At 46.4% G+C, this 27,444-nt stretch overlaps 1 protein-coding gene across 1 annotated transcript; it reads right to left on the bottom strand.

Moving 5' to 3' along the window:
* Positions 1 to 228: 228 nt before the first annotated feature.
* On the bottom strand, positions 229 to 25,897 carry LOC147891648 (uncharacterized). The gene is made up of 4 exons (XM_087388965.1): positions 25,139 to 25,897; positions 24,366 to 24,851; positions 719 to 1,225; positions 229 to 570 (listed from the first exon to the last, which is right to left on the bottom strand). The coding sequence occupies exons 1-4, from the start codon at positions 25,637 to 25,639 to the stop codon at positions 487 to 489; spliced, it is 1,578 nt and encodes a 525-aa protein (XP_087245091.1). The 5' UTR covers positions 25,640 to 25,897; the 3' UTR covers positions 229 to 486.
* Positions 25,898 to 27,444: the final 1,547 nt, after the last annotated feature.

Below are 27,444 nucleotides of genomic sequence, written 5' to 3'. Positions count from 1 at the left end.
CCTTATCACATGGGCATTTCATACGTCTGAGCTACGGAGCAAGCCTTTAGCAGAGGTCAAGTCATTGCACATACTGCTCTTTCAAATCAGCTTGTATAATAACTAAGCTCTAACGCATCACGCATAATCAAAATGAAATCTTCTACTAAAGGCAATATCTATTGTCGACCACATTGAAATGTACAATAAAAAGCTCATTCGTATTAATAAGATTTGCATAATCTGGCATTACATTTATTTCGCTGCTTTAAACCTTAAAATAGAGAATCCTCAAAATACACTGAAAGTAACCAAAAAAGAATAAAGAAAAATTGAAGGAGCACCAGCAATGACCGCGTAAACCAAAAAAATTGCTATATTTCGCAATTCCAACGATAGTCACATGCCAAAGTAAGCAGTCGCAATTTTCGGATAAGCCATGATGGCATGCAGGTTCTTCAAGTTCACAGGGGCTGCAAAAAAGGACGTTTTGTAATCCTGAAAATTTTAATTAGGGGAAGAAAAGCTTAACTGAATACCTCTCTTGCCATAATCATTGTCAAATTGCCGCAAAATTTGACAAAAGTTAACCTGCATGTAATACAATAGCATGGACCTCTATGAGTCAAATTGTTCAGCATCGATTGAATTTGCAAAATGTATGAACCCAGTCTCCCAGCCCCACCCCCGCCGACACACACACACACACGCACACAGAGAGAGAGAGAGAGAAGATAACCTCGAGTCTACAAAATCTGGTCGGAATCACAATGCCTGCCCCAGCGGAGCACCTGAACGAAGTCAAAAATCTCTGAAAGGAGGACCGGCGGTCCTCTCCAGACAGACCAAGTAAATTGCCTGCACATATGAAGCAATGACCATGTATATTCTGCTCTCTCAAGAAACTCAGTGGTAAATCAAATGACAGGTCTGCAAAACCGGTCACTGCAATGTCACCTCCAAGGGTATCTCTTGATTGGGTATTTTCAATGACATCTCTTACAGTAGTAGTAGCTCGTCTGATTTCTGTAGGTCCAACTCCTCTGGAGCGGAAGCCTAGAATTGAGATTGGGCCGTTCATATCATAAACAAGGGAAGAATGACCCCCCATAAAAAACCGGTCACTGATGGGTGTCAATTCCCTGTGGAACCCTTTACCCCATGGCAGAAGTAGGCCCCCAGATAAGCCAATATTCAGAGCTGAATTACAAAATCCCAGGGGGATGGCAAATCGAAAATCAATCTCCTGTCATGAAGATTCATAAATGTTTAAGAACAAACATGCTCTCTAGTAGCTAAAGACTAATGCAACAACTGTCACTGCAAATATAATTGTAAATTTTCATAGTCCTTACTAGACGTGCAGAGGCCAAAAAAGATCCCGCAGGTTTTTTTATTTGGATCATACTGACTCTGTATTTAATTCTATGTCATCTATTCATGCCAGCCAGGAAGTTACTGAGAAGGTTTACTGGGCATTACAAATCCTTCTAGCTACACTGCATAGCATGCCCTCCTTTATCAACGATTAAGCTTCACATGAACATCCCGTCAGGCATCAAGTGTGCGGGAAAGAAAACCCTATCTTCAATGAAAATCGGCATAAAACACACCACTACTCCAAGGGATGGAGTGTTCAAATCACCATAAAACCAATATGTATGCCTTGAAGTTAAATTTCTTGGGAATCAGTAGCCATGGCAAACTTGTCTACCCAGGTTACATTATATGGCTCAAAAGGGCTCTATACATCAAGAAATAGTACTAAGGCTAAGGAAGAGTTTTGTAGTAGCTATTGCAATGGCAAAAGGCACCAAGAAGCTATAATGAAATTTTGGAGATGGTCGATCACCACGGCAAAACTTGTCTAGCCCGGTTTCAATAGTTGGCCCGAAGGGCTCGATACATCAAGAAATAAAACCAAGGCTAAAGCGGTACTACACACAAGGTCTTAAACGTCATTGAAGGAAGCCTAGTGAGGATGACAACGATGCAATTTGCAGTTTGAAGCCAAATTCTTTGAAAACTTATCATTTCTACAAAAAATGTACAAGCATCCCTTGCATAGAATGCTATTTATGAGAAAAATTTTAGAAATCCACATACCATCCAAAACGAATTGTTGTTCTACAAAGGTAAAGTGTGAAGCAAAGTCCAGAACGGTGGAGGGGAAACAACTCACTGAACTTTTGTATCAAGAATGAGAATACAAAAGACAGTACAAGGGTATAAACCCTAATACCCTAGGGTGAAATCCAAATGGTGTCTAGGATCCATACTAATATACAATCCAATCACTAACCATGGTTAAGGAGAAAAATCTCAATGAGGAGAAAAGTGCCCCTACCCTTATTACTAACCTAACATTTACCAGTGCTTTAATATTTCCAACACCCCCTGTAGTGACAATGTTACTCAGCAGGATACCCCAGCATGGGGAGGAGACAGAGGCTTTGTTTGGATTCCCAGAGGCACCTCTACGAGATATCTAGGCTTCCAAGTTGGCATTGAGGTGTCCCCGACGCAACAGTTTGCCCCAATTCTTGAGAGTATCCGAAGAAAGCTAGCCTATTGGAGTACGGCTAGACTCTCTTTGGCTGGAAGAGCGCTGGCACTCAACCACGTTCTACTAGCGACTATGTGGTACGTTGCGTCATGTTGGTGCTTTCATGCTGACTCGATCCGTCAGGTGAGGAGATTGCTCCGGAACTTTCTGTGGAGTGGTGGCGACGGTTCTAAGGATACTAAGGCCAGGGTTTCTTGGGATACTATCACTTTACCCTCCTCGCAGGGAGGACTTGGGGTTCTTGATCCTGAGATGCAGAGCAGAGCCCTTTTAGTCAAACTTCTTGTTAGAGGTTTGACTCCAGGAGATCAGCCATGGAAGCAGTTCTTACTGCATGGGATTCATCAGTGCACCCCTAGAGCGACAGGCCAATGGGCAGGTAGAGTCAGTTGGATCTTCCTGACGGACTAGCATTCTCAGCCTTCCTCACCTCTTGTGAAAAGGCTTATTCAAATATGGGATCATTTTCGACAGTACCTCATCAGAGCAGTTCCCTCCTCCAGAGAGGAAATTGCTCGACAGCCACTTTATCACAACCCCCTGGTTCGGTATCAGGGATCTTCCCCTGGTACAGAACTTAGGACTCCCTTGGCCAGATGGCATGCTCAGGGGGTTGTGACAGTTGGAGATTGGTTCAGAGGAGGTGTGGAGATGTCAGAGGAGGAGATCAGAGATAGACATGGGCCACTTGGACAGATTGCTGCCACCAGATTACTGATCATGAGAGCTATTCCTCAAGAGTGGAGGGATATGCTTACAGATCCAACCTATGTTCATCCCATCTCTACTTGGTCAGGTTGTTTTAGTGAGGCTGGGCTATGCATTGGAGCTCGTTTAGGACCGGCACCGTTTACTTATTTTGAGTCGGACGACTCTCACAGATTGTATCCCACTCAGCCCCTGGATCGACAGGAGCTCCTTTGGCAGAGGATCAGGGTCATTGGTTGCCTGGGTAAGGAATGGGCCACAGATCCTTCCAGATTGACCATTGCAGAGGATCCTAGATGGAGACTTTGGATTTTTCAGGGTCGACCTCTCGCGGAGCTCGACTGGGACCCAGGTGAGTGGATGTGGCCTGCTCCGGTGGCAGGCAGCCGTCCTCTTCCCTTTTTCCAGTACTCGACGAGGGCAAGTTACAGGCTTCAGCACAGAGACTCTCATCACCGACCATCAGCCTCACAGCATTGGCACGCACAGGGACTTACTGCAGAGCTCTTGCTGAGCTACTGGACTCACTTTTGGGGCATCAGTAGAGCGAGGAAAGTATCCTATTTTCTTTGGCTCACTATACATAGGGGTATACCTATGGGTACTTGGCTTCAGCAGATGGGTAGACCCTCCTTGTGTATGCGTTGTCAGCTTGCAGAGGAATCTAGTAAGCATTGTTTATGGAGCTGCCCCAGCTCTAGAGTGGTATGGACAGGTATTTTCAGGTTGTTCTCATATGTTACATCCGAGTCCTTTCTGATGACATGGGGTGCTGCCCTTTGGGGGAGAGGATCTGGAGCCTTTGCTCTCTTTGAGTCAGAGCCAGGAGACCACGGTTTCTTCATGCAGCGTCGCCAGAGACGGGGTCCCACAGATGTCAGCATCATGGAGCCACAGGATTTACTTTTGGTACTTGTACCTGCTCAGGATTTCATGCCTACTTCACTTGCAGGGTCAGCCTGGGAGGTGATTTCCAGCATTACCCTATGGCGGATATGGTGTTCGCGTTGTTTGTCCTTGGGGACCATTTATGCACGGAGGCTGACACTCTCGCTTCCATTTGGGGGGAGATTATCTTCACTCTCAGGAGTCAGTGGGAGCGGTGTACACGCACCTCTTTGGCAGCTCGTGGGAGACTTCTATCCTTCATGAGGACATGGGACTCCTCATTATTTTTTCATTTGACCCCTTTTGGGATGTCGTGGCATTTTAGACCACCACCATGGCTTTTTTGCCACATTGTTGGGGCTAGGGATAGAGTACTTTCTCTCCCACCTGTTGTATGATTCGTTTTGAATGGAATATATCACTTTTCTATTTTATAAACTACCTCACCAGGTGACCCATCAAATGCGAACTGCTCCTGGCGCATGACGGCTTGAGATGTATTGAAGATCATGACCTTGGTTTTACCCAAGTTGACCTTCAAATCATGAGACTCTTACTCACAAGAGTGTTGCTGCTCCTCCCCCGCACGACTGCCCTCCCAGCCTCTTCCCTCTCTCAGCCCCCTCCTCCTCCCTTGCTGCCCCTCCCTCTCAGCCCCTCCCTCCCTACCTCTCCTCCCTCTCAGCCCCGCTCCCTACCCCCCACCTCAGCCCTCAGCCCCGCCTCCTCTACCCTTGCCTCTTCCCTCCTTCCCCTGCCTCCTTTACCCTCCCTCCCCCCGCCTCCTCTACCCGCTTCTTAGCCCTCCCTATCCTCCGCCTCCTCTACCCCACCTCCTCTACCTCCCCCCCCCCCCCCCCCCCCCGGCTCTTCTACCCTCGCCTCAGTCCCTCCACCCTTCCCCCTCTACTCCTCCTCCCTCCTCTCTGCCTACCCCTTCTCCGCCTCCTCCCTCATCCTCATCCTCCCCCTCCTCCTCCTCAGCCCCTCCTCCTCAGCACACCTTCCTCCTCCTCCTCTCCCGGGCCGCTTAGTGCAGAAGGAACCTTTTCGTGTTCGAGTCGGCTTTTCCACCCTGATTGACGATGGCTCTATCTTCAGCCAATCCTCGCCCGCTTCCACCGGCCGCAAAAACCATCATTTTCTCAAAAGATGAGTTGCAGCAGCTCAAAAAAGATGCAGAGGAGGAGAGCTCGACTTCGCTCTTTGCTCGCATCCATGTAGGTAACAGGCCAGGGACTAGAGGCTCACCGCTCTACCTGGAGACCTCGTAGGGCACCTCTCAGATGTTCGTCTGCTTGGGCGAGGTTTCTTCCTGATTGTTTTTTACTCCCCCTGAGATGCCTACTTCAGCAATAGAGGTAGTTAGGTCCGATGGGGTACCGCGTGTTAGGGTCATTGTCTCTGACCCTAACATCTCGGATGACCACATTATGCTTCAGCGTCCAGATGGCTCCTTCTTCAGACAGAGAGTTGAGATTGCAGGGAGACAGGATTAGTGTAGAATTTGCAGGCCCCTTGGGCACTTTGCCAGAGATTGCCCAAGGAAAAAGAAAAGACAAAAAAGATCCACGGGTGTGCCTCATAGCTTCACCCGACCTGGACCTTCTTCACGACTAGTTCCTACTGCCTCACGCGCTGCTAGACATTCAACTTCACAACCAGGACCATCAGCCTCTCGTCCTGGTACTTCTACAACACGGACAGGACAGTCAGCACGTTCTGCTTCGGTTGTCCCCCGTTGGGTGCTTGTCAGAGTTGGTGAGCCAGTACCACTGACGGGGCCACGGACCCGTCTCTTCAGGCAGGAGACATCCCTATCCTGGCTCCATGTGCAGATGAGACTGCTCCTGACTCTGTTCAGATGCAAGAGCGCTCATCTAGGGAGCACCTTTCTACAAAGGCCCATGCTTTACTTGAGGATAGTGACAGAATTGTGGCTGAGGTCATGCAGATGTTGCCACGTCTACTTACAACTGACAGAGGTAAGGGGGTTATTGGTTCCACTCCTCCTTCCGTAGGGCTCCTTCGCACTCCTGCGCCAGAGGTTCTTCGCAGGAATTCATTTTCAGTTTTGGCAGACTTGGCTGAGTTTGAGGCAGAGAAGTTTGTACCCTCCACGCTTGGGGAGCATATCTTCCAGGACAGAGTTTCCCCCTCAGAGGGGGGGGGCGGGGGGGGGGCGCTTTCCCCAGTTGACTTCCCTCCTCTTGATAGGAGGAATTTTTCGCAAGAGAGGGCTTTCTCCGCTACCAAGTCGGGTAGGATCTTCCATCCGGCCTCCTCCTCTTCCAGACGAGGATTGTCAGTTGGAACGTTTAGGGCCTCGGGAGTGTACCTCACCGCCACCGCAGGCAACTGATTCGTAACCAACTTCATCCAAGTGTTACTGGGGATTCAGGAACACAAATTGGATGCCAGGGTTTGTTCCAAGTCAGGTAAGCTTCTTTCAGGCCACACTTTTTGGTCACCCACCTTGGGCACCAGGGGAGGTACTTGCATTTCTGTTTCTTCTTCTATACTCCCCTTGGTGATTAGACACGGGATCATAGTCCCTTCCAGAGCTCAGTGGATTATACTTTTGATTGATGGGCATAGGGTTGGTCTCTTAAACCTTTATGCACCCAATTCTAGAGGGGATCGTGTTCTTTTTTGGAAGGAACTGCTCTCTTGGTCACATATTGCAGATGCTTGGATTATAGGGGGTCATTTCAACATGGTTGAAATGCCCTCAGACAAAAGGGATGGTAGGAAAGGTGGCCTTCACTCCCTAGAGAGAGCAGTGTGGGATGCCTTCCTTTTTCAGTACTGTGGCAGGGATGCTTGGCATGATGATGCTTTTCACACTCAGGCACATTCTCTCCTGTTTTCTTGGTCGAACAGGAGATTACAGATGCCTATACATGCACGGATTGACAGATTTTATGTGGATGATTGGGCTCTTGACAGAGGTGGTACTGTTTACATTGCAGCTGGGGTGTCCACTTCGGATCATTTTCCAATTGTTTTGATGGTCTCAGATCCCCATGTGAGGTGCCACTCTGCCAGTGTCAGGATTCCAGATTCTTTCTATGCAGAGGAGGGCCTTACAGAGACAGTGTTGAGAACCTAGGTATCTCATTTGCAGGATGTGGTTAGCTTTCTCCTTCAAACTTAGCCGCAGCCCTCTCTGATATCACTGACTTTTATCTTTCAGTTGCTCATATCAGTAGGGGTGAGACCCTCAGGCGTGAGATAGGAATCCGCCACTAGTTGGCTGCCCTCCAGAGGGAGGAGCAGAAGAGGCCTACAGATACTTGGATTCAGGAGTGCCTTGCTGCAGCAAGGGCTCAGCAGCAGTCACTTTTAGAACAGAGAGCAAAGTATGCCTTTCACGCCACACATAGTAGGGAGCGTCTCACACCTTGTTGACTCAAGCAGAGTTCTTCAAACACATCTAGAGGCCGTCTTGCAGGTTGCCACCGATTTCTATGCCTCCCTTCTTACAGCAGATCCAGAGACACTCAGGCCACAAATGATGCTAGAGTGGTTATTTAGCGACACTTACCTGGGTTGGTGACAAGGGATATGACTGTTTCACTTGATTCACCCTTAACCAAAGCAGAGTTCAGGACTGCTCTCTCTGCCCTTCACAAGGGCAAGTGTCCTGGTTCAGATGGACTTACCCCCTTATTTTTTATTACTTTTTAGGATCACATTGGGGATCATATTACCTCAGCCCTGCAAGGTGTATGGGACTCGAGTGAGATGCCAGACTCACTTACGGAGGGCCTCATTCATTTGATTCTGAAAGGGGGTTGCAGGAATTTAGTGTCTTAGTGGAGACCGACCACCTTGCTGGGTACCTTGTACAAAATCCTAGCTAAAGGTATCAGCCTTCATCTGCAGCCCTTTCTACCAGATCTTATCCATGATACGCAGATGGGTTTTGTGCATGGCAAGAGCATCTTTGATAACATCTTCTCATTTTGGGAGGCTTCGGAGTCACAGGCTGGCCATTCTACTCTTGGACTTTGAAAAAGCTTATGACAGGGTAGACTGGGGCTTTCTGGAGGGCACACTTACTCGCTTTGGCTTCTCAAATGCGTACTAGTGTGAGTCATGTGTGAGTGCCACGTGTCACTATGGGACTTATCCCATATGCACTTGGTGCAATTGTGTGAGTGTGTAGCCTATAAGGCTTGTACTTCACTTATCATGTCATGCTTTGATGAATGAATGAAAGCCTTCTTCATGTCTTCATTTGAGCATCATTTCGTCACACCCTAACCTTCTCTCTCTCTCTCTCTCTCTCTCTCTCTCTAACATGGTACCAAAGCAGGTTCACCCTGCCATAGCTGCCACATCATCCTAGACCTAACCCTATGCATAGCCACCCTGTGGAAGCACACTTCGGGCCACCTTTTCCAACATTTCGAGGTGTTTTCGAGCAGTTCCAGCCCTGCCAAGTGCTACGTGGAGGCCATCCTCCACATTTTGAAGCATTTTTCTAGTGCTGTGTGCATTTCAAAGCAGACCAGGCTTGCACATGTGGAGATTCCAGCGCATTTACAATCCCGTTTTAGGGTTTCCAGGCCGGCTGCAGCAAAGCACTTCATTCACACATGTCGGTTGCAGCTTCTCGGGTGATTTGGAGGTCTCTTTGACCTATTCTCGAGCAGCTGCTAGCACTTGCAAGCTGTTTTAGGGTTGCTATTGCAAAGACACCTCCTTCACACTCATTTTCGGGGCTGCTCTTTGCCTCTCATTCATCCCAAAGCACTCCTTTGGCTCTCTTTAGCCTCCTTCTTGCATCTCAGGCTTGCTGTCCGCTTTCATCAAGCTCCTTGCCATCATGACTTCATTGTCCTCTAGCTCTTTGCTCGTGGAGAAATTCAAAGGGAAAGGTTTTCCCACATGGCAAACCAAGATGCAGCTGCTTCTTATGCACGAAGGTGTTTGGGATGTTGTAGAGGATGACAAGTTTGAGTTACTTGATCAGCAACACCAAAGGATTTGGAAGCAACAGAATGCTAAGGCCATTGCCCTCATTGGTCTTTGCTTGGCTGACACTCTTATTCATCATGTGGACTTCAAGTCAACAGCTGAGGAGATTTGGGATCGCCTCGAGGTAATAAAATCAACAACTCTAAAGTCTTTATGAAGTTCAAGTTTTATGATTTGAAAACGGAAGAGAGTGATAAGTTGAGTGATCATATGGCACGGTTTCAATCTCTTGTTCAACAACTTTCAAGTTTGAAGAGCCCACCTAATGATGAAGATAAGATGGCTGTCCTTATCAACAGTAGGCATGGAATTTCTCGCTTTGAGCACACTCTTGAAGTCCTTCGCCTTGCCACTACCACATTTGATGATATGGTGGCACTCCTCATTGAGAAGGACCGTCCCAATAAGGAAGCCTCTCTTGCCTCTCCTAGTGATCAAGCATTTGCTTCCACAAGCAAATGGAAGACCAACAAGAACATTATTTGTAGGTTTTGCAAGAGGAAAGGATGCATTGAAGCTCACTACTTCAAGAAGAAGGAAATCGAACAAGAGAAGTACCATGCCAATCTCCTTGCTGAGGAACAAGCTGAACTTGAGAAGAAGGAAATGGAACAAGAGAAGTACCATGCCAATCTCCTTGCTAAGGAACAAGCTGAACTTGAAGAGTCCCTAGAGGAGATACATGCAGCTACAGAACAGGTTCACGGCCTCTCTCTTTAGAACGAGGACCCTTACGACCAGGGTTGGGCTTTCTAGGCCCCCTATGCTATGTGTGTTTATGTTGAGTCAATAAAAATTCTCAGACTTGAGTTGTCCCTCTAAACTGAATGTATTTGAGTCAATAAGAGGAACTCTACCCTGAGTTATCCCCCAAAAATGAATGTATTGTCTTTTACTTTGGTTTGATGATATTGACTCCCAAGTTCAGAGTAAGGGGGGGTAACGAGTGATGGTTTGCCCTTGCCGGTCGCAAGCTGACTGAGAAGTCGCTATCACACAGGAGGTGTTGCATAGTTGGACTTGCCCTTTGCAGTATTGCGGTGGAGGGAGATATCATAGCCAAAGAATGTGTCGATGTGATGTTTGGTGTCTAGTACTGGGAGATCTAGTACTAGTGTGAGTCATGTGTGAGTGCCACCTGTCACTATGGGACTTATCCCATATGCACTTGGTGCAAGTGTGCGTGTGTAGCCTATAAGGCTTGTACTTCACTTATCATGTCATACTTGATGAATGAATGAAAGCCTTCTTCATGTCTTCATTTGAGCATCATTTCCTCACACCCTAACCTCTCTCTCTCCTCACATCTCATTTCCTCACATACCTAGATGAATCCAGGAACATTCCCAAACTCATCCTCTAAAAACACAACATAGTGCAGTTTCAATCTCACAAGAGTCACTCATAAGCTTGAAAACCATAAACTCCACCACGCATAGTAGGGACTAGCTACTATGACATCCCCACTGACGTCATCAGCGCCCAACAATGGGTGTAGACCATAGAATAAAAGTATGCTCTCACACATACAAATCCACACACCCACACATACTTGAGCATCCATTTATACAAAGTCTTCGTACTGAGTTTCTGTCGGCACTCAGGAGGTGAAGGGCAAACTCAGCCATGACGAAGGCTAGCACCTCATTTCCTCACACCCTAACCTCTCTCTCTCTCTCTCCACCATGTTTCTAACAATGTCCATGTGACCAAGTGTAGCAAAGGGGGAAGGGGCAGATTAGAGAAAGAGGATAGAGGAGCGGAAGGGAGAGAGAATGAGGGATAGAAGGAAGGAGAAGAGGTAGGAGAGAGAAAGGAAGAGGTGGGAAAGGGGGGGGGGAGAGAGAGAGAGAGAGAGAGAGAGAGAGAGTAGGCAGCAGGTAGCAAGAAGGAAGGAGGAGCGTAGATAGGATTAGATGTCACATCAAAAAGTGTTACAAGAGTGGAGGGCTTGGACTTACATAGTGCCCTCCATTATCCCTCTAACCCTCACTTAAGCACCCCTAAATTAACTCCTTTTTCCCCTTCATTACAGCCATCCCTCCTCAAAAATAATTCTGTCCTCAAAATCACAGGTGACGGTTAGGAACCAAGGTCCCCTGCTGTAAAAAGGTACATACTTTATCATGCATGCCACCAGGGTCAAAAGGAAATGCAGTATATTCCTTTGCCTTGGGTGTTGTGGCACCTCTGGGGTCCAATGCAGGGATTTCTGATTCATCTTCCAATACTAATCTGACTGTTCCTATGGGCAGCCGCTGCTCCCCGCCAGACTTTATTCTTTCAATTACACCACTCTTGATTTCACCCATGGTGAGCCAACATTACCGAAATGCTGCCCATCATGTAACTGGAGCCGAAACTTGCATGTCGTTGTTTGCACTATCATGTACTCCAAGGTCCTCCTTCAAAGCACACATCAAAGGAAATTTGGAGAATCTATCTGAGATCTTGCCCTCCGATCACATACTAGAGCTGAGTTGAGAGAGGTGTTTGCGGTTGTTTATACTTCCTTTGGCAGATTGCTGCATCTTTTGGGTTTCTTTTGCCCAGAATGTTGCTTGTGATATGAAAGCCACCTTTCTTGAGTCCACTCGTCCTGAGCCACTTTAGCCTCTACAAGCACTTCTGGTGCTACAGAACTGATCCAACAACGAGCCTCTCTCTTGTTGCCTGTCAATCCTCCAACATCATCAACCTCTGAGGCAGAGATACTGGGAGCAGACCTTCTAGTGTGATATCAGACAAAGCCTTCGGTGTCATTCCTATTATCTGCACATTGGAAGTAGAGTCGTCCAGCTCCAAGGCAACCCTGGGCATTAGATTATCCAAAAGGATGACTTTGCCAGTGCCTTTGCATACTTATGTGACACATACCATCAATCCACTATGTAATCGATGCATGCACAAAGGCATTGTCTTATGTAATCCACTATGTAATCGATGCATGCACAGAGGCATTGTGAGCTTATCTAATAGGATGTTTAATATGCCTTTGGATTCACTACTGTTTTGAGACAATCAATGACTGAAAGCAATCACGCCACACATGCATGCATCTAGCATAGCAGGATGGCAAAGCAGTATTACTCCCAATATGAGACCGTCATACGCTTATTTAGTGGACAACTTATCCACAGCTTGAAGCAACATGCAATTAGCTTCGTGCAGCTCCATAAACAACTTCAGCTGATTAGGATCCTTGGTCTCTCCTTTGAACTTGTGGACCATCAAAATATCTTGTAAAGTGTGTAAGACACACCTGTCCAACCTGGCCCTTCCCATAATCTTAGAAAGATAAATTAGCTCTGACCTCAGATGGTAGGCCTATGTAAGCATAGTGCAGCTCTGACAAGGCAACATCAATGTCCCACTCACTCAGTGAGCTCATGTGCTTATGGTGCATGTACCTTCTACATAAACCTGTCCAAGCTGTCTGTCTCATTGAGGCAAAGTCCTCTTATAGGCATCTTGCTGAAATAGAGCTGAAAAATAAGTGTGAAACGATCTCCCAAAAGCAACTGCATGAGATTGGGATATGCCAAATGGCTGTAATAAAGATTGGTCTCTACTCAAGCATGTGAATTAGTAAATGGCCCAACGTCATTACCCATAGGCAACAGGTCATCTATCAGATTTCATCTGCCAGGAGCCATGTAGGGCTTCCAGGCTTGGCGATTTTCTCATTTTCTCCAACATGCTTCCAGGGTTGCTTTTGTTGATTTTCATCTGCTAGAGTGCTAGAGAGCTAGACCAGGGAGATTCGTTTTCATGCTTGCTGCTCTTCCAGGGTTTCCCGAACCTTCAAATCAGTTGATTGCTCTTCGGAAGCTTACCTACTACCTCAGAACCTTCAAATCCTATTGCTTTGTTGCAGCTCGCCTTTCCATTTGGCAGGAACAGCCAGGATTGGTTGTTTTGCTGGCCTCTCTCTTGCCAGGACTCCCTTGATAGGTATCAGAGCTGCTAGGACAGATTTGGATGATTTCTCTCCTACCAGGACTCCCTTAACGGGTATCAGAGCTGCCACGTTAGAACTCTAATTCAAAATCAGAAGAAGCGCTGCCATGGGATATTGCACTAGACTGGGATACCTTTTTGTGATTGCATAGCAGGACGGACGTGCCTGTGAACAGATTATTCAGTTGGCTGTTTTTGGGCTGATGCATGACAGTGCTATTCTTGTATTTGGATGCCTTATGAATAAAAGATAAAGAAATACCGAAAGGGGTGCTCAGTTTAGGGCCAATCTAGCATCTGGTGCAGGACGAGGCATTCTAGCTCTTGGGTGTTGTGTTCTAAGCTATTTTGGTTTGCTGTGGAAAGTTTTGAATGGTTGGAAATTAAGTATTTGCTGGTTATTATGAGCTCACTGCCCTTTGGAGATTCCGAAGGCCGGGGTCTTTTGATTATACTGCATGGTGGGAGGAAGATGAGGAACAGCCGGTGCAATCAGAACAAGCCACTAAGAGTTCTCGACATGAAGAGGAAGAAGTTGAGGAGCCAAATGCAGATGAACAGTTCAAGGCACAATTACAGGGAACCGCTCAAACTTTTGCACAGTTGATGCAAGATCCAGCTTTGCAAAGTTAGTGAATGCCCCTTTAAATCCTAAGAAGAAGAAGAAGAAGAAGACGCAGCAGCCTAGCGCAATGCCTCTTGCATCTAGTATGGGTAGAAATCCCCATAGCTTTACATATTTCGGTTCGAGACAGCAGACTTTCCCTCCATCTTCTATGCCCGCAGGTTATTTCGGAGGAGGTTCAGTACTTCAGGCGATGGTTGGACAGCCTGAGCAAGGCATGGGGATGCCTGGAAATTTCCCTTTTGGATTTCAGCCTGGCATGCAAGGCTATCAGGGACAGATGTTTGGAGGTATGCCTACTACGATGCCTAACATGATATATGGTAACATTGGAATATAGCCAGGGATTGCAAACTGCTATGCCTGGTATGATGGGAAATTTTTCGATGCTTGGAATGCAACGGGACCCTACTGTGAGCACTAGGCAAAGTGCCACTCATCTTGGTAATATTATTCAGCCTCCGTATTTACAACCACCTGCCTATGATAATCTCACACCCAAGGGGAAGCAACAAGACTGAGGGTGGTTCAGCTGTAAAATTTGACACTTTTAATGGGAGTCAAGACAAATTAAAAGCTCTTACTTTTATTCAGCAGTTTGACGCAGCCTACTCAGGTGGGAATATCACGGAGTCATCAAAAATTAGAAAAGCCGCCACTTTCTTGAAGGGGAATGCTTTACAATGGTGGACAAATCTTCTCTTGCAAGGGAGAGCACCCACCACTTGGGTGGAGTTTAAGCAGGTCTTTTTAGCTGCATGGTTGACCACTACATTTGAAGTTGATATCATGACTACTTGGCATAAATTGGATGCAGACAGTTGCCACAATTTGGAAAAATATAACAATAAATTTTGGGAAGCCTTGTTGTCAGTTAGTTCCTATCGGCATGTTCCATTGTCTAGCCAGGTAGAGATATATTGCTGCGGATTGTCGAAGGAAATTCGAGACTTTTGCACGAAGTCCAAGATATCTAACATGTCTTAGTTGATAGAAAATGCCAATACAGTTTATGATTTGCTACAGATCGGGACAAGTGGTTTTAAGGACAGCAAGAAAGAAGAGTTCAAAAGGAAAGAAAAGCTCAGCAAGCCTTCAACAGCTACTTCGGTTGCAGGAGGACGGTGTGTTCTCAAGTCACGGCCCACCAAATTAACGGTGTTTCTACTGCAAGGAAGAGGGCCATCAGGTGCATGAATGCCCGCACAAGAAGAAAAGAAAGCAGCCTTTGGAGGAACCCAAAAGAGGGTACACACAGCGATGGCGTGTTCTCAGGTCACAGCCCACTAGATTAACGGTGTTTCTACTGCAGGGAAGAGGGCCATCAGGTGCATGAATGCCCGCACAAGAAGAAAAGAAAGCAGCCTTTGGAGGAACCAAAAGAGGGTACACACAACGGAAGACTGATAGAATAGCCCACGAGCTCACACAGTGTGGTGTGGAGTGGAATCACAAACTTCTTAACTCATGCGCATAGAATAGATGTGTAGACTCATCAATAGACAATGAACCAGCCAGATAGAGAAACCACCAAAGTAATATATTTCCGTCCAAAACTATGGACTCATCAATAGACAATGAACCAGCCAGATAGAGAAACCACCAAAATAATATATTTCCATTGAAAACTATGGACACAATACAAAAGAGATAGATCCAAAGTCCCACCAATGGTGTGTTTCTCTTATCTTACCACAAGGTCCTCCTCCTATCTGCCGGCTATCTCTAGACTCGAGCCCACGTGCTCCACCTCGAGCGTAAGTAGACTTTCCGCATCCAAAGATCTTCTCCACCTTGCTGTCTGGAAACCATCCTAGGTGGGCTGCCACTCAAGCTCAGTCTGCAGCTCCTTTAGGGTCACCTTCACATCCTGTAGATAGGCCCAAGGCTAGCCTGTTTGCTGCTCCTGTCTGCTGTCAGAGGGCTGCTCCTGAAGATGATGAATGAGGGCACAAGGCCCTCCCTTTTATAGGCCTAGAGGGCTGGCCAACCAACCGACCCAGCAGACCTAAAATGGCCAACCTGCTGGTCGGTCAACCTGCCCCCTTTGGTCCATTAAATGTGCCCCTTCTGGGGCCCAAAACAAGGGCCTGTTGGCCCACAAAACTAGGGCACATGCCCCCCTATATATACAGGGTCCAGCCCCTTCTTGCAGCCCTTGATCCGACCTGGTAGACTAGCTCTTGACCAGCCCTATCAGTCCTCTACAAGCCAACTGCTCCTGCAGGCTCCCCCGCCATCTCACGCCATGTATCAGCCCTGTTTGCAGGCTGTGTACCTGCCTACAAGCCCTCGCCATGTTGTGACATCTGTCCGGGATACCCTGCCATGTGTCGCCTGCTGCCTAGAGCCTCTCTGCCATGTGGCACCTCTGGCCAGGCCTAGAGCCAGGGGCTGTTGCTCTCGCCATCCATCCTGCACAGTCTTGCCATCTAAGGCAGCCTCTGAAGCTCTTCCAGGTATGTCTTGAGCAGTGCTGCCCAGATGACAGCTGTGCTGCTGTCCATGTGGCAGCCACCTCTTCTCTCTTGGCTGTGAGGTGCTGCCCATGTGGCAGCCCCCTCCCTCTCTCTTTTCTTTTGCCCACATGGCAGCCATGCTGCTGCTCATGTGTCAGTCTCTCAAACCCTAGGTTCACCCCCCCCCATGCTCTCCTCATATGGGGGGGCTTACAGATGGTGACCTTTCCAACACTACCTCACTCTCATGGTTCTGGCTAAGATTTATGGATCGATACTGGAGAGGGCGATCAGCAGTTATACAAAGAACCATGGACAGCGGGCTCTTGAGCAGGCAGGCTTCTAGAGACAGATTCCACATTGGACCATATTTTTACCCTAAGAGCCATCATTGAGGAGGCGAAGTCGAGACGCCAAAAGGTCTACACTTGCTTTGTGGACTTTCGGAAGGCTTTTGATACTGTCCCTCGCTCTCGCCTGATCAGGCGACTACAGGAGCTGCATCTCCCAGAGGTCATGATCTGGGGAGTGATGAGTCTATACGAGTCCATCAGAGGGCGAGTCTGCACTCCTGGGGGGCTATCAGATTGGGTTGAGAGCACCATAGGGGTGAAGCAGGGCTACCCCCTCTCAGCGACTCTCTTCAGACTATACATTGATGAGATCACATCCTTTGTTGATCGCCTAGGAGGAGAGGGCTCCCTATTGGCTGATTTGATGGTACAGATATTACTTTATGCAGATGACATAGTCCTCATTTCGTCCTCAGCAGAGGGTTTGCAAAAACACTTGGAGGCCTTGGAGATGTTCTGCAGAGAGAGGGACCTAACAGTCAACCTTGGGAAAACCAAGGTTATGATCTTTAACACATCCTAAGCAGTGCTTCATCAACATCGATGTCGACATAGTTTCACTTACCGTGGGGACCCAATGGAGATAGTCCAATCCTACACGTACCTAGGGGCAGTATTCACGGGACAAGGCTTCACGATGACTAATGCCGCCAGAGCACGACTCACACGAGGGAAGGGGGCCCTAGCTGATTAAAGAGACAATGCTTCCAAGCGCATTTCTAGGATCCACCGAAGAAGGGCTAGCTTTTTGACACTCTCGTGAGACCGATTGCCATGTATGCAGCACCTTTTTGGGGGAGTGACCTTTCAGCTGCTGACTAGAAGGGATTTGAGAGGCTACAGGTCATCATGGGGTCTAGGATGATTTGGAGTAAGCCTTCAGTCCCCCATCAGATCATGCAGGCAGAGTTCGCCATGACACTTCTCCAAGTTGACGCCCTCTTCCAGACCATGACATTTCTCCACAGAGTTTGGGCCCTACCTCAATGGAGATTACCGAGATTGGCACTAGAGTCATCGCGACGCCTGGCAAAGAGAGGCTTTGATACAGCATGGTATGCGTGGGTGTCCACATGGTTTGATAGCCACGGTATCCAGATGGATAGGATCCCCTCCTTTCAGCACAACATGGATGCACCATCGGAGCTCCTTCCGCATGATGAGATTAATCGTATCGTACAGTTAGACCTTCCCCAGCATCACACATCTCGGGCTTCGGGGGGGATCAGGAGTTTCCGACAGAGACCCACTTCTATCATGACCACTTTCTAAGGATATCGGAGCATGGTCTCATCATCAAGCCCTAGTACCTCGAGGATAGGAGTCTCACACACCTTGCAAATTGCTATCGGATAGATACAAGTCTCGTCCCAAACCTGAGTCACCCTCCTTCTCGCAAGGGCACTGTCCTCTAGTCCTAGAAGTCAATTCCCAAGAGCTTCTGAATCACGGTTGTCCTTCATCAAGGTCCCTGCCTTCAAGCTCCCACACCTGTGAGCCTCCTACTTGGGCTCTGATACCATGTTAGAAATGACCCAACAGAGGGTACGCACAGCGGAAGACTAAGAGAATTGCCCAGGAGCTCACACAGTGTGATGTCGGGTGTGGAATCACAACTTCAGGTCCCAACTACATCAAGTTACCATGCATGTCTTGTTTGTGGTCCTTCACTAGTTGCCTCATGTGCAAGCCAGTAAATAGACAATGCTCAGAGACAAATATAGAAGCAACACTTTATATTTCCGTCTGTCCACAAAGTAGGATAGGATACAATACCAAAAGGTTCTCCTACTAGATCTCAAGCACTTCTAGATCTCTGAGCCCACGTGCTCCACCTCGAGCGTATGTAGACTCTCTGTCCACAATGTTCTTCTCCACCTTATTGCCTATGAATCAGCCTAGGTGGGCAGCACCTTGCTGAGCTAGGTCTGCAGCCTTCCAACTCCCTTGGTCGTCCAGGATAGGCTCCAAGTGTGCTGGTGTCTCCTGCTCCTACTGCTCCTGCTTTTGCTACACTAGAAGATGACAAATGAGGGCTTGGAGGGCCTCCTTATGTAGGGCACAAGGCCCTTGAACCAACTGACCTGGTAGGGGTCAGATCTGGCCGACCAGACTGCCCCTACCCACCTGACCTTATAGTCTGTAAACCGACCAGTGGGCAGCCCATTGGCTGCCCCTTTCCCTTGCCACGTGGCAACCCGCCACTGGCATAGGCCTTTTTGCTGCCCTGTCGCGGCCTATTATGCAGGCTCCTGCCTACCCAATGGAGGCGCCTCTGTCCTGGTCCCTTCCAGGCCCTAGAATAGCCTTGACCAGGTCCGTTCGTGCTGATGCAGACAGCCATACCACTGCTGACATCACCCATACCTGTTGCTGACATCAGTGCCATCTCTTCGCAGCCCATAGCTTCTGGAAACCCTGCGCAATCTGGCCTGTTCCAGTCGTGGGCAGTCATCTGGCGATTCCGCCTTTGTTCTGCCCTCCAGAAGGTGCCTTCTCTGCCAGGTAAGTCCATGAATATGCTGCCCACATGGCAGCCTGTTTGCTGCCCATGTGGCAGCCCCTCTGTCTTTTCCTTGCTGTGAGGTGTTGCCCATGTGGCAACCCCCTCTCCAAGCTTTTCCCTCTAGGCATGTCTTGCCCTAGGTCTCCCTCCCCCATGCTCTCCTCATATGGGGGCTCACAGATGGGGAGGTGACCTTTCCAACAATAGAGGCTAGAGGAGAGGGCTGGAGAGGCTGGAAAGACTAGAAGTCTATAACTAGTTAGGCAATAGGCCAGAGGCTGAGATAGGAAGGGGTTTAGCAAGAGTAGGGAGCGTACGGAGGGTAGAGTAGAGAGTGCACGGAGCTGTAGCAGCAAAACAGCAGCGAAAATAAGGAAGAACAGACCTTCGGGACTTGCGTCGGGGGATTTTGTGCCAGGGCATTTTGCCCTAGGCAGCAACATTTCGACCATTTCGCCTCTTCCCGTTTCGTTGCCACAAAACGTGTTCTCTGGTAACCCAGCCAAAACCAAGCCGTGGGGGTGGGCAAAAACAGCCCCGTACCCCTCTCCATGACCCGCCTGACAAATAAAGTAGACTCCAAGCCACTCCCATCTACAGTACGTGTCCCCCTTATCATGTCACATGTGGTGCATCCAGTGTCTCATCATCTCGAGCTTTGTTGGGTCCATCTCTGGTACTCTAAGAGGGTCTGACTCAAAATCTAATAATCACACCTATATGTTCCCTGTATGTGCATTGAAGTCACCTAAGAGGAGGACCTTTCCCTGCCTAGAGAGCTTCATGATATCAACATAGATCGTCTCGTGTGGGTTGTGACCCTCTGTCGTGACCTCATGCACTTCCGGGCAAAGTGCAATGAAAATGGGTAGTGTATCAGGTGCCTGAACTCGCACCCACATATGTCTGTTGTGCATGCTCCTCCTTCAGCGTCACAGAGATGAGCGATCTCAGATGTGATCTGAAAAGAACTGCCATACCTCCAGAGCCTCATACCCTACCGTGTTTCCTCGTCTCATTCCTGTGGTCGAACTCCTAGGTGTACCCTGTGATTATGGGTAGTCCTCTCTCTCGCGATTCTCATGTGTCTCGGTGTAGAAGATAATCTCTTTGTCAGTGTAGATTAGGTCAAACCACAGGGTGCCATTGCAGATCCACACAGCCATCCTCAATCTGTTATGTCCCCCTGTCCCATGGCCTCAACACCATCATGTGATGTCTGCATCTCTCTCTCCTCTCTCACCCTAAACCCTAAACCCTATAGACAGCCCACTTCCCTTCCTCTCTAGCTACCATTACACATACCATCCCCTCTCTTCGGTACTCTTGCTACAAGAGCAAGACATCGTCATCCAGATATGCCATGGTTCCCTTTAGTGTGGCCCTCATGCTCATGAAATTGGACCTATCCATGGCTGTTCAGAATTTTACTACCATCAGCCTATTAGGTGCGTCGGCCTTTTCTTCTCTCAAAGCTTCCTCGAAGGTTAGGTTGACACCCATGTTGATGACGTCATCGGGGTGTAACCCACTGCTAGGCCTCTTACCAAGACATTTAGAGCCTTGTTGCTCCATCTCTTCTCCTCCTCTAAGGCATCGGAGATGAATTCTTTCTTTGGGTCTAATGCACCGTTCTTTACTACTTGGTGCACGAGCATGGAGATGGTGTGGAGGGAGTTGGGGAGCTGAGGTGTGCACCTGGCCAAAATATTACGTGCAGGGGCGTGAAGATGAGCGTGTCGAGTCTCTAGAGGGAGTGGAGCTGAGCTTGGTCAGTGGGCCGAGAAAAAGTCAGGGTCGTGGAGACGACATCCATATCCTCCTGCACTTTTCTTAGTTGACTCTCCCATTGTGCTTGCATTTCCCTTCCATTTATTCATGTCTTCCTGCATGTGAGCCCGCAGCCTGTGCACAAGTTCATCACCTTTATTCTTAGCTTCTTTTGTAGTAGCTCAATGTCAATGTCTTGCATTTTGCAAACCTCAAGAGTTGTCTCCAAACTTACCTCCTCATCTTGTGGATCACACCATTAAATTACTTCCATGCAGCACTCCACTTACGACGACCATCTTATCGAGCTTCTATTATCCATTCAAAGTTATTAGACGAATGTCGCATCTAACCCTAACCACAAATCCTTTGGTGCTCCTGTCTGTTTTGGTTGTAAAGAAGAATTAGACTTATCGACTTTGCTATATTATCGAACTTTGAATAAGCTCACTATTGAAAACGAGTATCGCCTGCCTCATATCCATGACCTCTTCGATCAATTGCTGCATGCCAAATACTTCTCTGAAATTCATCTTAAGTCCAGCTACAATTAAATTCCCATTCGCGAAGGTGATGAATACAACATTTCGAACCAAGTATGGACACTATGAATGCCTTGTTATGCCCTTCAGATTGACCTATGCTCCTACCACATTTATGACCTTCATGAATGATATCTTCCAGCCTTACCTGGATAAGTTTATCATTGTCTACACGGATGATATCCTCATCTTCAGCTGTATGCTACTTGAACATAAGCAGCACCTCAATCAAGTATTCCTTGGTCTTCAAGAACATTCCCTCTACATCAACCCTAACAAGCGTGAGTTCTTATGCACATGACTGGAATACTTGGGATATCTCATGCCATTAGATGGCATCAAGGTTGACCCAAAGAAGATAGAACTTATACATGACTGGCCCATTCCACGTAACATCCATGATGTGACGTCTTTCGTTCGCTTATAAAATTTCTACAACACTAAAGTTTATCATTTTTTTAAGATCGCAGCTCCTCACTCTGATCTTTTGAAAAGAACCACTGCTTTCCAATGGATACCAGAAACCAAATATAGCTTTCAGCAATTTTAAACAACCTCTTACCCCTACAACAGCCATCGCGATTGCTGATCCCAACCTTCCTTTTGAAGTTATGACCTATGCTTCTGATTGCTACTGGAGGCGTCTATGAACATGTGATTGCTTTTGACAGTCGTAAATTTTCAGATATTCAATCTCAATATCTTGTGTATGACAGCCATCGTTCAATTTTCACACAGCCTATTCTGAATGCTCACCAAGCACAATTGGTAGAGTTCTTGGCTAACCTCCGCTTGACCATAGAGTATATTCCAGTTTTATGCAATGTTGACACAAATACCCTCAACATTGGCTTCTACTACGGTAATTAGTGCCATGTCCATGGATAGTCTGATTCTTTCAAAGGACTGTACACTCACAATCGAGATTTCACCTTTGGAATCCCAAATCCTCTTGGTACATTCCTTGCAAAGTGATCTATTCTATTACTAAGATCACACTCTATGTCCCACATGACAAAAAACTCTGCAAACTTTTCCTCGCAAAGTGATCTATTCTATTACTAAGATCACACTCTATGTCCCACATGACAAAAAACTCTGCAAACTTTTCCTCGAAGAACATCATTATGTACCTTATGTAGCACGTCCTGGTATCAACAAGACTTACCAGCTTCTTAGTGGTACCTATCATTGGCCTCAAATGAAAAGCGATCTCGTTCAGATGATACATCTTGCCTTTCCTATCAATAAATGAAGGCAAGTTGACGACTTCCTCCTGGCCTTCCTCCACCCTTACCTACTAAACACTGGGAAAGCATAACTTTGCATTTTATTACCACCTCACCATATCTCCTCGAGGCAATGCCCAAATTCTAGTAGTTGTGGATCGCTTGTCCTAGATGGCAAACTTCATTCCATGCAAGAACGGTGTTCAAGCTCCCGACATTGCTGGACTCTTTATTCAGCACATCTTTCACCAGCCAATTTCGGACACCACTCTTTCAATCCACCTTCAAACGTATTTTCAGCAAAATCCCATATGAAGATTTGGCCACCAAATTCCACTTTCCACCTGACTCTTCTTTTAAAGTGGGAGGGGATGTCACAATTCGTTCCTTCCTACCTTTCATTATGGATGGATTCATGCATTGACACTTGTGAAAGGGTATGCCTTTTCAATGGGACAAATCCTATGAGGCATAACCCTTCACACGAGACAATTACTATTACTTTGAGATGAAACATAGTCTGCACCAAAGGAAACATGAGTGGGAGATCAATGCAAAAGTCCTACTAGATTGCAGGTAGCTAGTTGCATGTAGTTTAACAAAGAGAGCATGCGTGTAATGCATGCAATTAAATAGAAAGTAGTAGCTGACCAGACTCTTCCAAGTGGCAAGCATGCACACTAGCATGCATGGGCCATGAAACCTGTCCCAAGACATGTACTTAGGTGACTAAGCAAGCGCACATAATATTGTCTGCTCACGCAGTTATATCAATGAGAGAGAAAACCATCTCCCAGCTGTTAGAGAAGCCCCTTACAAAGCTTGGTGCTCATTTGGTCTGGACCCAAACCTTTTGTCGTGTTCAATGTCTGGTATTTTGGTTGGCAAACAATCCATTATTTAGCTCACAAGTTTCAAATAGTGCCATTTGAAATAATTAATGCCCAAGAGCATTCAAGCTGTTAATGAATAAATCAGCTCGCAGTATACTGTTGAGACTAATGGCAACTTCTATTACAAATCCCACACCTAGTCACTAATATCCTTACTAGCCATACACCTAAACTAATTCCCTTCTGAATGCCCTCCCTGACACCCCAACATGATAGGGAAAACTCCCCCCACGGATTTGAACCCGTAATAAACATAATGGATGCTTGTATGTCTATGCATCCATTGTGAATGGATCAGGACGAGGCCATCCTGGACTATTAAAGGCAGGAAGAGGCAAAGGGTGAACACTTCTGAGGCACAGGTTGTTTTCACTGCGTGGAATGAAAAATGTGTAAAACATCCGGCAGCATTGAGATGTTAATAACCATGCTAATTGTCTGCCTAAATTCTGACTCTTTACCTTAAATATACAAGGTAAGCCTGGAAAACTATTTTAGGTTGAAATCTGTCAGAGGAAGAATCTTACAGACCAGAGTTTACAGTTACATAAATTATGCAGTCCTTCATGTACAAATTTTTTCTACAAAATCTGTCATGCCTCAGTTTTCAACAAAACAACATTAGTGGAGGATCAAACTCAACTTTCCCAATCAACCCTGGAACGAAGTAGATATCACATTGACTGCAATGATAGGCAGTTTAAAAGGCGTTGAACCCAATTCTTAATCAGATTACAAGTTTCCCCTACAGAGTTATGGAATGAAGGAGCTATTGACATTGACTACAATGGTATTATACATCTTTACAGTTTTCACAAGCAATCCATCTGCCCTTCACCAGCTTCATTTTTATTCAGAGAATGACAAGGCATCTCTATTATGAAAAAAAACAGCTGCAAACCTGACGAGCAAAGCATAGCAGCCCATTATCAGGCCCAATGCCGGCAACTTGACTAGCTGATCTGAAAGCATAACCTCTAGTTGGCCTCAACACAGAGTCTCGTTTATCAATCTTAAAGCTGTACTTGATGGATGAAAGCAAAGCGTGGCCCAATTGTCTACGGATTGAGCGAGAAGCCAAGTGATCAGGATCTTGCAAGCTTCGCCATGTAAGGTTGTAGCTTAGCTCATGATGATTGTCTGATACCAATCCAACAGAAAACCCAGCAAGATGCTCTTTATACGAGGAATATTTCTGCCAATCCTGTGTAAATATAGATGCCCTAGTTACGAGTGCAGCCGGCAAACCCTTAAACCTGGGAAAGCAGAGTCCAGCACTAACTTCAGAAGTACCATCCCAGCCATAACTCCCGGTACTATCCCAAGTCTCGGCATGTCCTAGCAGGTTCTTCCACTTGATTGAGCTTTCAACACTCCAGCTTCTGGTCTACAGATTCCACAAAAGAATGGTCAATGGGTGCCGCATGAAAGTTGGATTGTTTATGTTCCAAACTAGCCATCTAAGCACAAAATCACAGAAGCACCATACTGGGGCCATACAAATGGGTGCATTATGATTTGCATGAACGTCGTACCGCATCCTATTCCCAAAATAAGACGTCACACAGAAGGCACACGATCCGTGAAACTATCCCAACAGCGACATTTCCTGCTTAGTTCAGATATTGCAACGAGCCCTTATCAACTGTTTCGTTTAGAACTGAAGAAACCCACCCCCGGCTTCGAAAATATGCCGAAGTCACCGGAATACGATCTTTTTGCTTCCTCGACCTCCACAATTACATTAGCTGTTCCCGGAAGCTCCAAAGGACCAGCTTCGAGAGAGATGATGCATTTTTCAAATATACCCATGCTTTCAAGGCGAGCGTTTGCTCGAGCAGCTTCCTGTAGGAGCTCCTGGGTAGTCTGGACATTCTTTAGCCGTTCCAATTGTGCTTCTATTACAAAATCCTTAGTTCGATCATTTCCCAGTATCTTAATGTCATGAACTCTAACTCTGATGGGCTCCTGTGCGAACCTCCTGAACATCCGCTCAAACTTGTCTGGACTGACGGCGCTTTCGTTCGGTTTATCCTCTCCATAATCATAAGGATCATCGTCCTCCTCGGTAGCTTCCTCGAAATCCAAGGCATCATCATTACTCTCTTTGGCGATCGCATTATCTTTGCTGCTGTTGCTGGTTTTCTGTTGCAGAGTCCCAGATTCCGTTTTCATATCTATTGGGGTCTGAATAGTGCTGTTTACAGTGGCATTGTCTACAACTGTTGTCCTCGTCTCATGAGCGATTGATACCTCCTTCGATCCAAGAATTTTCTAATCACTGCAAACGCGATGATCCAGGATTCCTTAAACTAGACAATTGGCAGAAAGAGGGAGACTCTAGTTCAAAGATGAAGAACTTTTATAACTTAACCAAGCCCTGGTTTAGAGCACCTGGGTGCGCTCACCCAAGATGCCCGACGTATGAGTGCCCAAACGGATCCTCCTTGGAGTGTTGGATTGGCCACCGGTCATGTTGGGATTGGCCACCAGTGACCCGTGGCCAATCCTTGGAGTATTGGATTGGCCACCGGTGACCAGTGCCTACAGCTGCCACACGTGTCTCCACACTCCATCGCGCAGGACTGAATAATGGTTGATATAATAATCGTGGATACTGGTGGATAAATGACAAAATAATTCACTACCTCTCATGTAAGCCAAAAACTTTCACAAAAAAGACAAAAGCCTAAACCTAAAACTCATTACAATGGCCTAAACTACCACTAATCCTAACACTATATACCCCATTAACATGGTCAACTCGACCAATGAACAAAGTTTTAAACAATGAACCTGATTAGCAAACTTTCCATCTCTCCATAAACCCTTAGCAGGGCCAACGAGGGTGGGTAGGATGAAGTCGATATGGGAGAGAAAATAAAGGAAGAATAATGAATGACAGATTGCTTTTTCATTCTCATTAAATCAATGTAGAAGAGAAAAGCACAACCATACTCTTGTCAAACTTCCTCCTTACAGCTAGGCATCATCTCTTGATAATCCTCTACACCTCCATGAGACCTAAATATACACACCTATCAAGCCTACCACAAGATATGAGAATAATTGCTTTCTAGGTTTCAAACAAGGCAATATAAATTGAGGACAAAAGTAAAATAGTATATGCTTCATAAGAATCGTAATTGGAGTGAGCAATCCATTCTTCAAAAATTATGATTTTTATTGTTTAGGAGCAAAATACCTAGCCATGAAGTGTCAACAAAAGTAGATCGTAGCAAGTTGGAGAGCAAGACGTGATAGGGGGTTTCACCTCGAGACATAAAAGTAATGGTATAAGAATTTACATTGAGTAGATTTATATTGGGGGAATGAGAACAAAGTCTCGCAAATTTTGTAAGAACAAGCAATTAAATATATTTCTATAATATTATAATAATACACAATATATATTTATATAACCACACAAAGTATGGACAAGGAGGCAACGTGCTTCCTTCCTAATCTAAGGGAATGGGCCATTCCTTGGGCGTCGGGTTTGAGAAAGTCACGTGTATTAGAGTCTTGAAGAAGTCTTAATAGAAAAATAGTCGAAGCATAAAATAGTAACATATTACCAAGATGTCAATTGCGTATCATTCTCATACTCATATTGCAATTCAAGAAATGAATATCCTACATACACCGGCGATTTAGATTTCTTTCACATTTTGTAAATATTGGGTGAATTCAAGTTACGTAAAGATGTGTAAGTTAATTACTACTACAATTTAATTTTTCTATGACAAGATGTCTTGACACCACTTTTCGCCATAATCTGAATCTCCTCCACTACAATTCTATGAATAGATCCTTGTATGCCACCCCCTATTTGGTTGATAGCATTGTCTCATTTGTTTGCAGTAAATAATTGCTATCAACTCAAGAGATCTAGTTGTGGCTATTAAAGAAATCAGAACATGCTCCTGTATTACCTGATTGTTGGTTTTCATGTATAGGAAGGTGTGAGTGAAAAAGAG

The sequence above is a fragment of the Dipteris shenzhenensis genome, chromosome 17 (genome assembly GCF_047967505.1).
Source record: "Dipteris shenzhenensis isolate YYH24624 ecotype China chromosome 17, Dip_SZ_1.0, whole genome shotgun sequence".
In the NCBI taxonomy this organism is placed as follows: domain Eukaryota; kingdom Viridiplantae; phylum Streptophyta; class Polypodiopsida; order Gleicheniales; family Dipteridaceae; genus Dipteris; species Dipteris shenzhenensis.
The sequence above is the reverse complement of the archived record's forward strand: the minus strand, read 5'-3'. Positions and strand labels throughout refer to the sequence as shown.

Excerpts from the sequence above, each read along its gene's own strand:
- LOC147891648 (XM_087388965.1), bottom strand. The coding sequence starts at position 25,639 with ATGAAAACGGAATCTGGGACTCTGCAACAGAAAACCAGCAACAGCAGC. Across the intron at positions 24,852-25,138 it reads GCATATTTTCGAAGCCGGGG|ACCAGAAGCTGGAGTGTTGA; the intron begins GTGGGTTTCTTC and ends TGGAATCTGTAG. Across the intron at positions 1,226-24,365 it reads TGCTATGCTTTGCTCGTCAG|GAGATTGATTTTCGATTTGC; the intron begins GTTTGCAGCTGT and ends TCTTCATGACAG.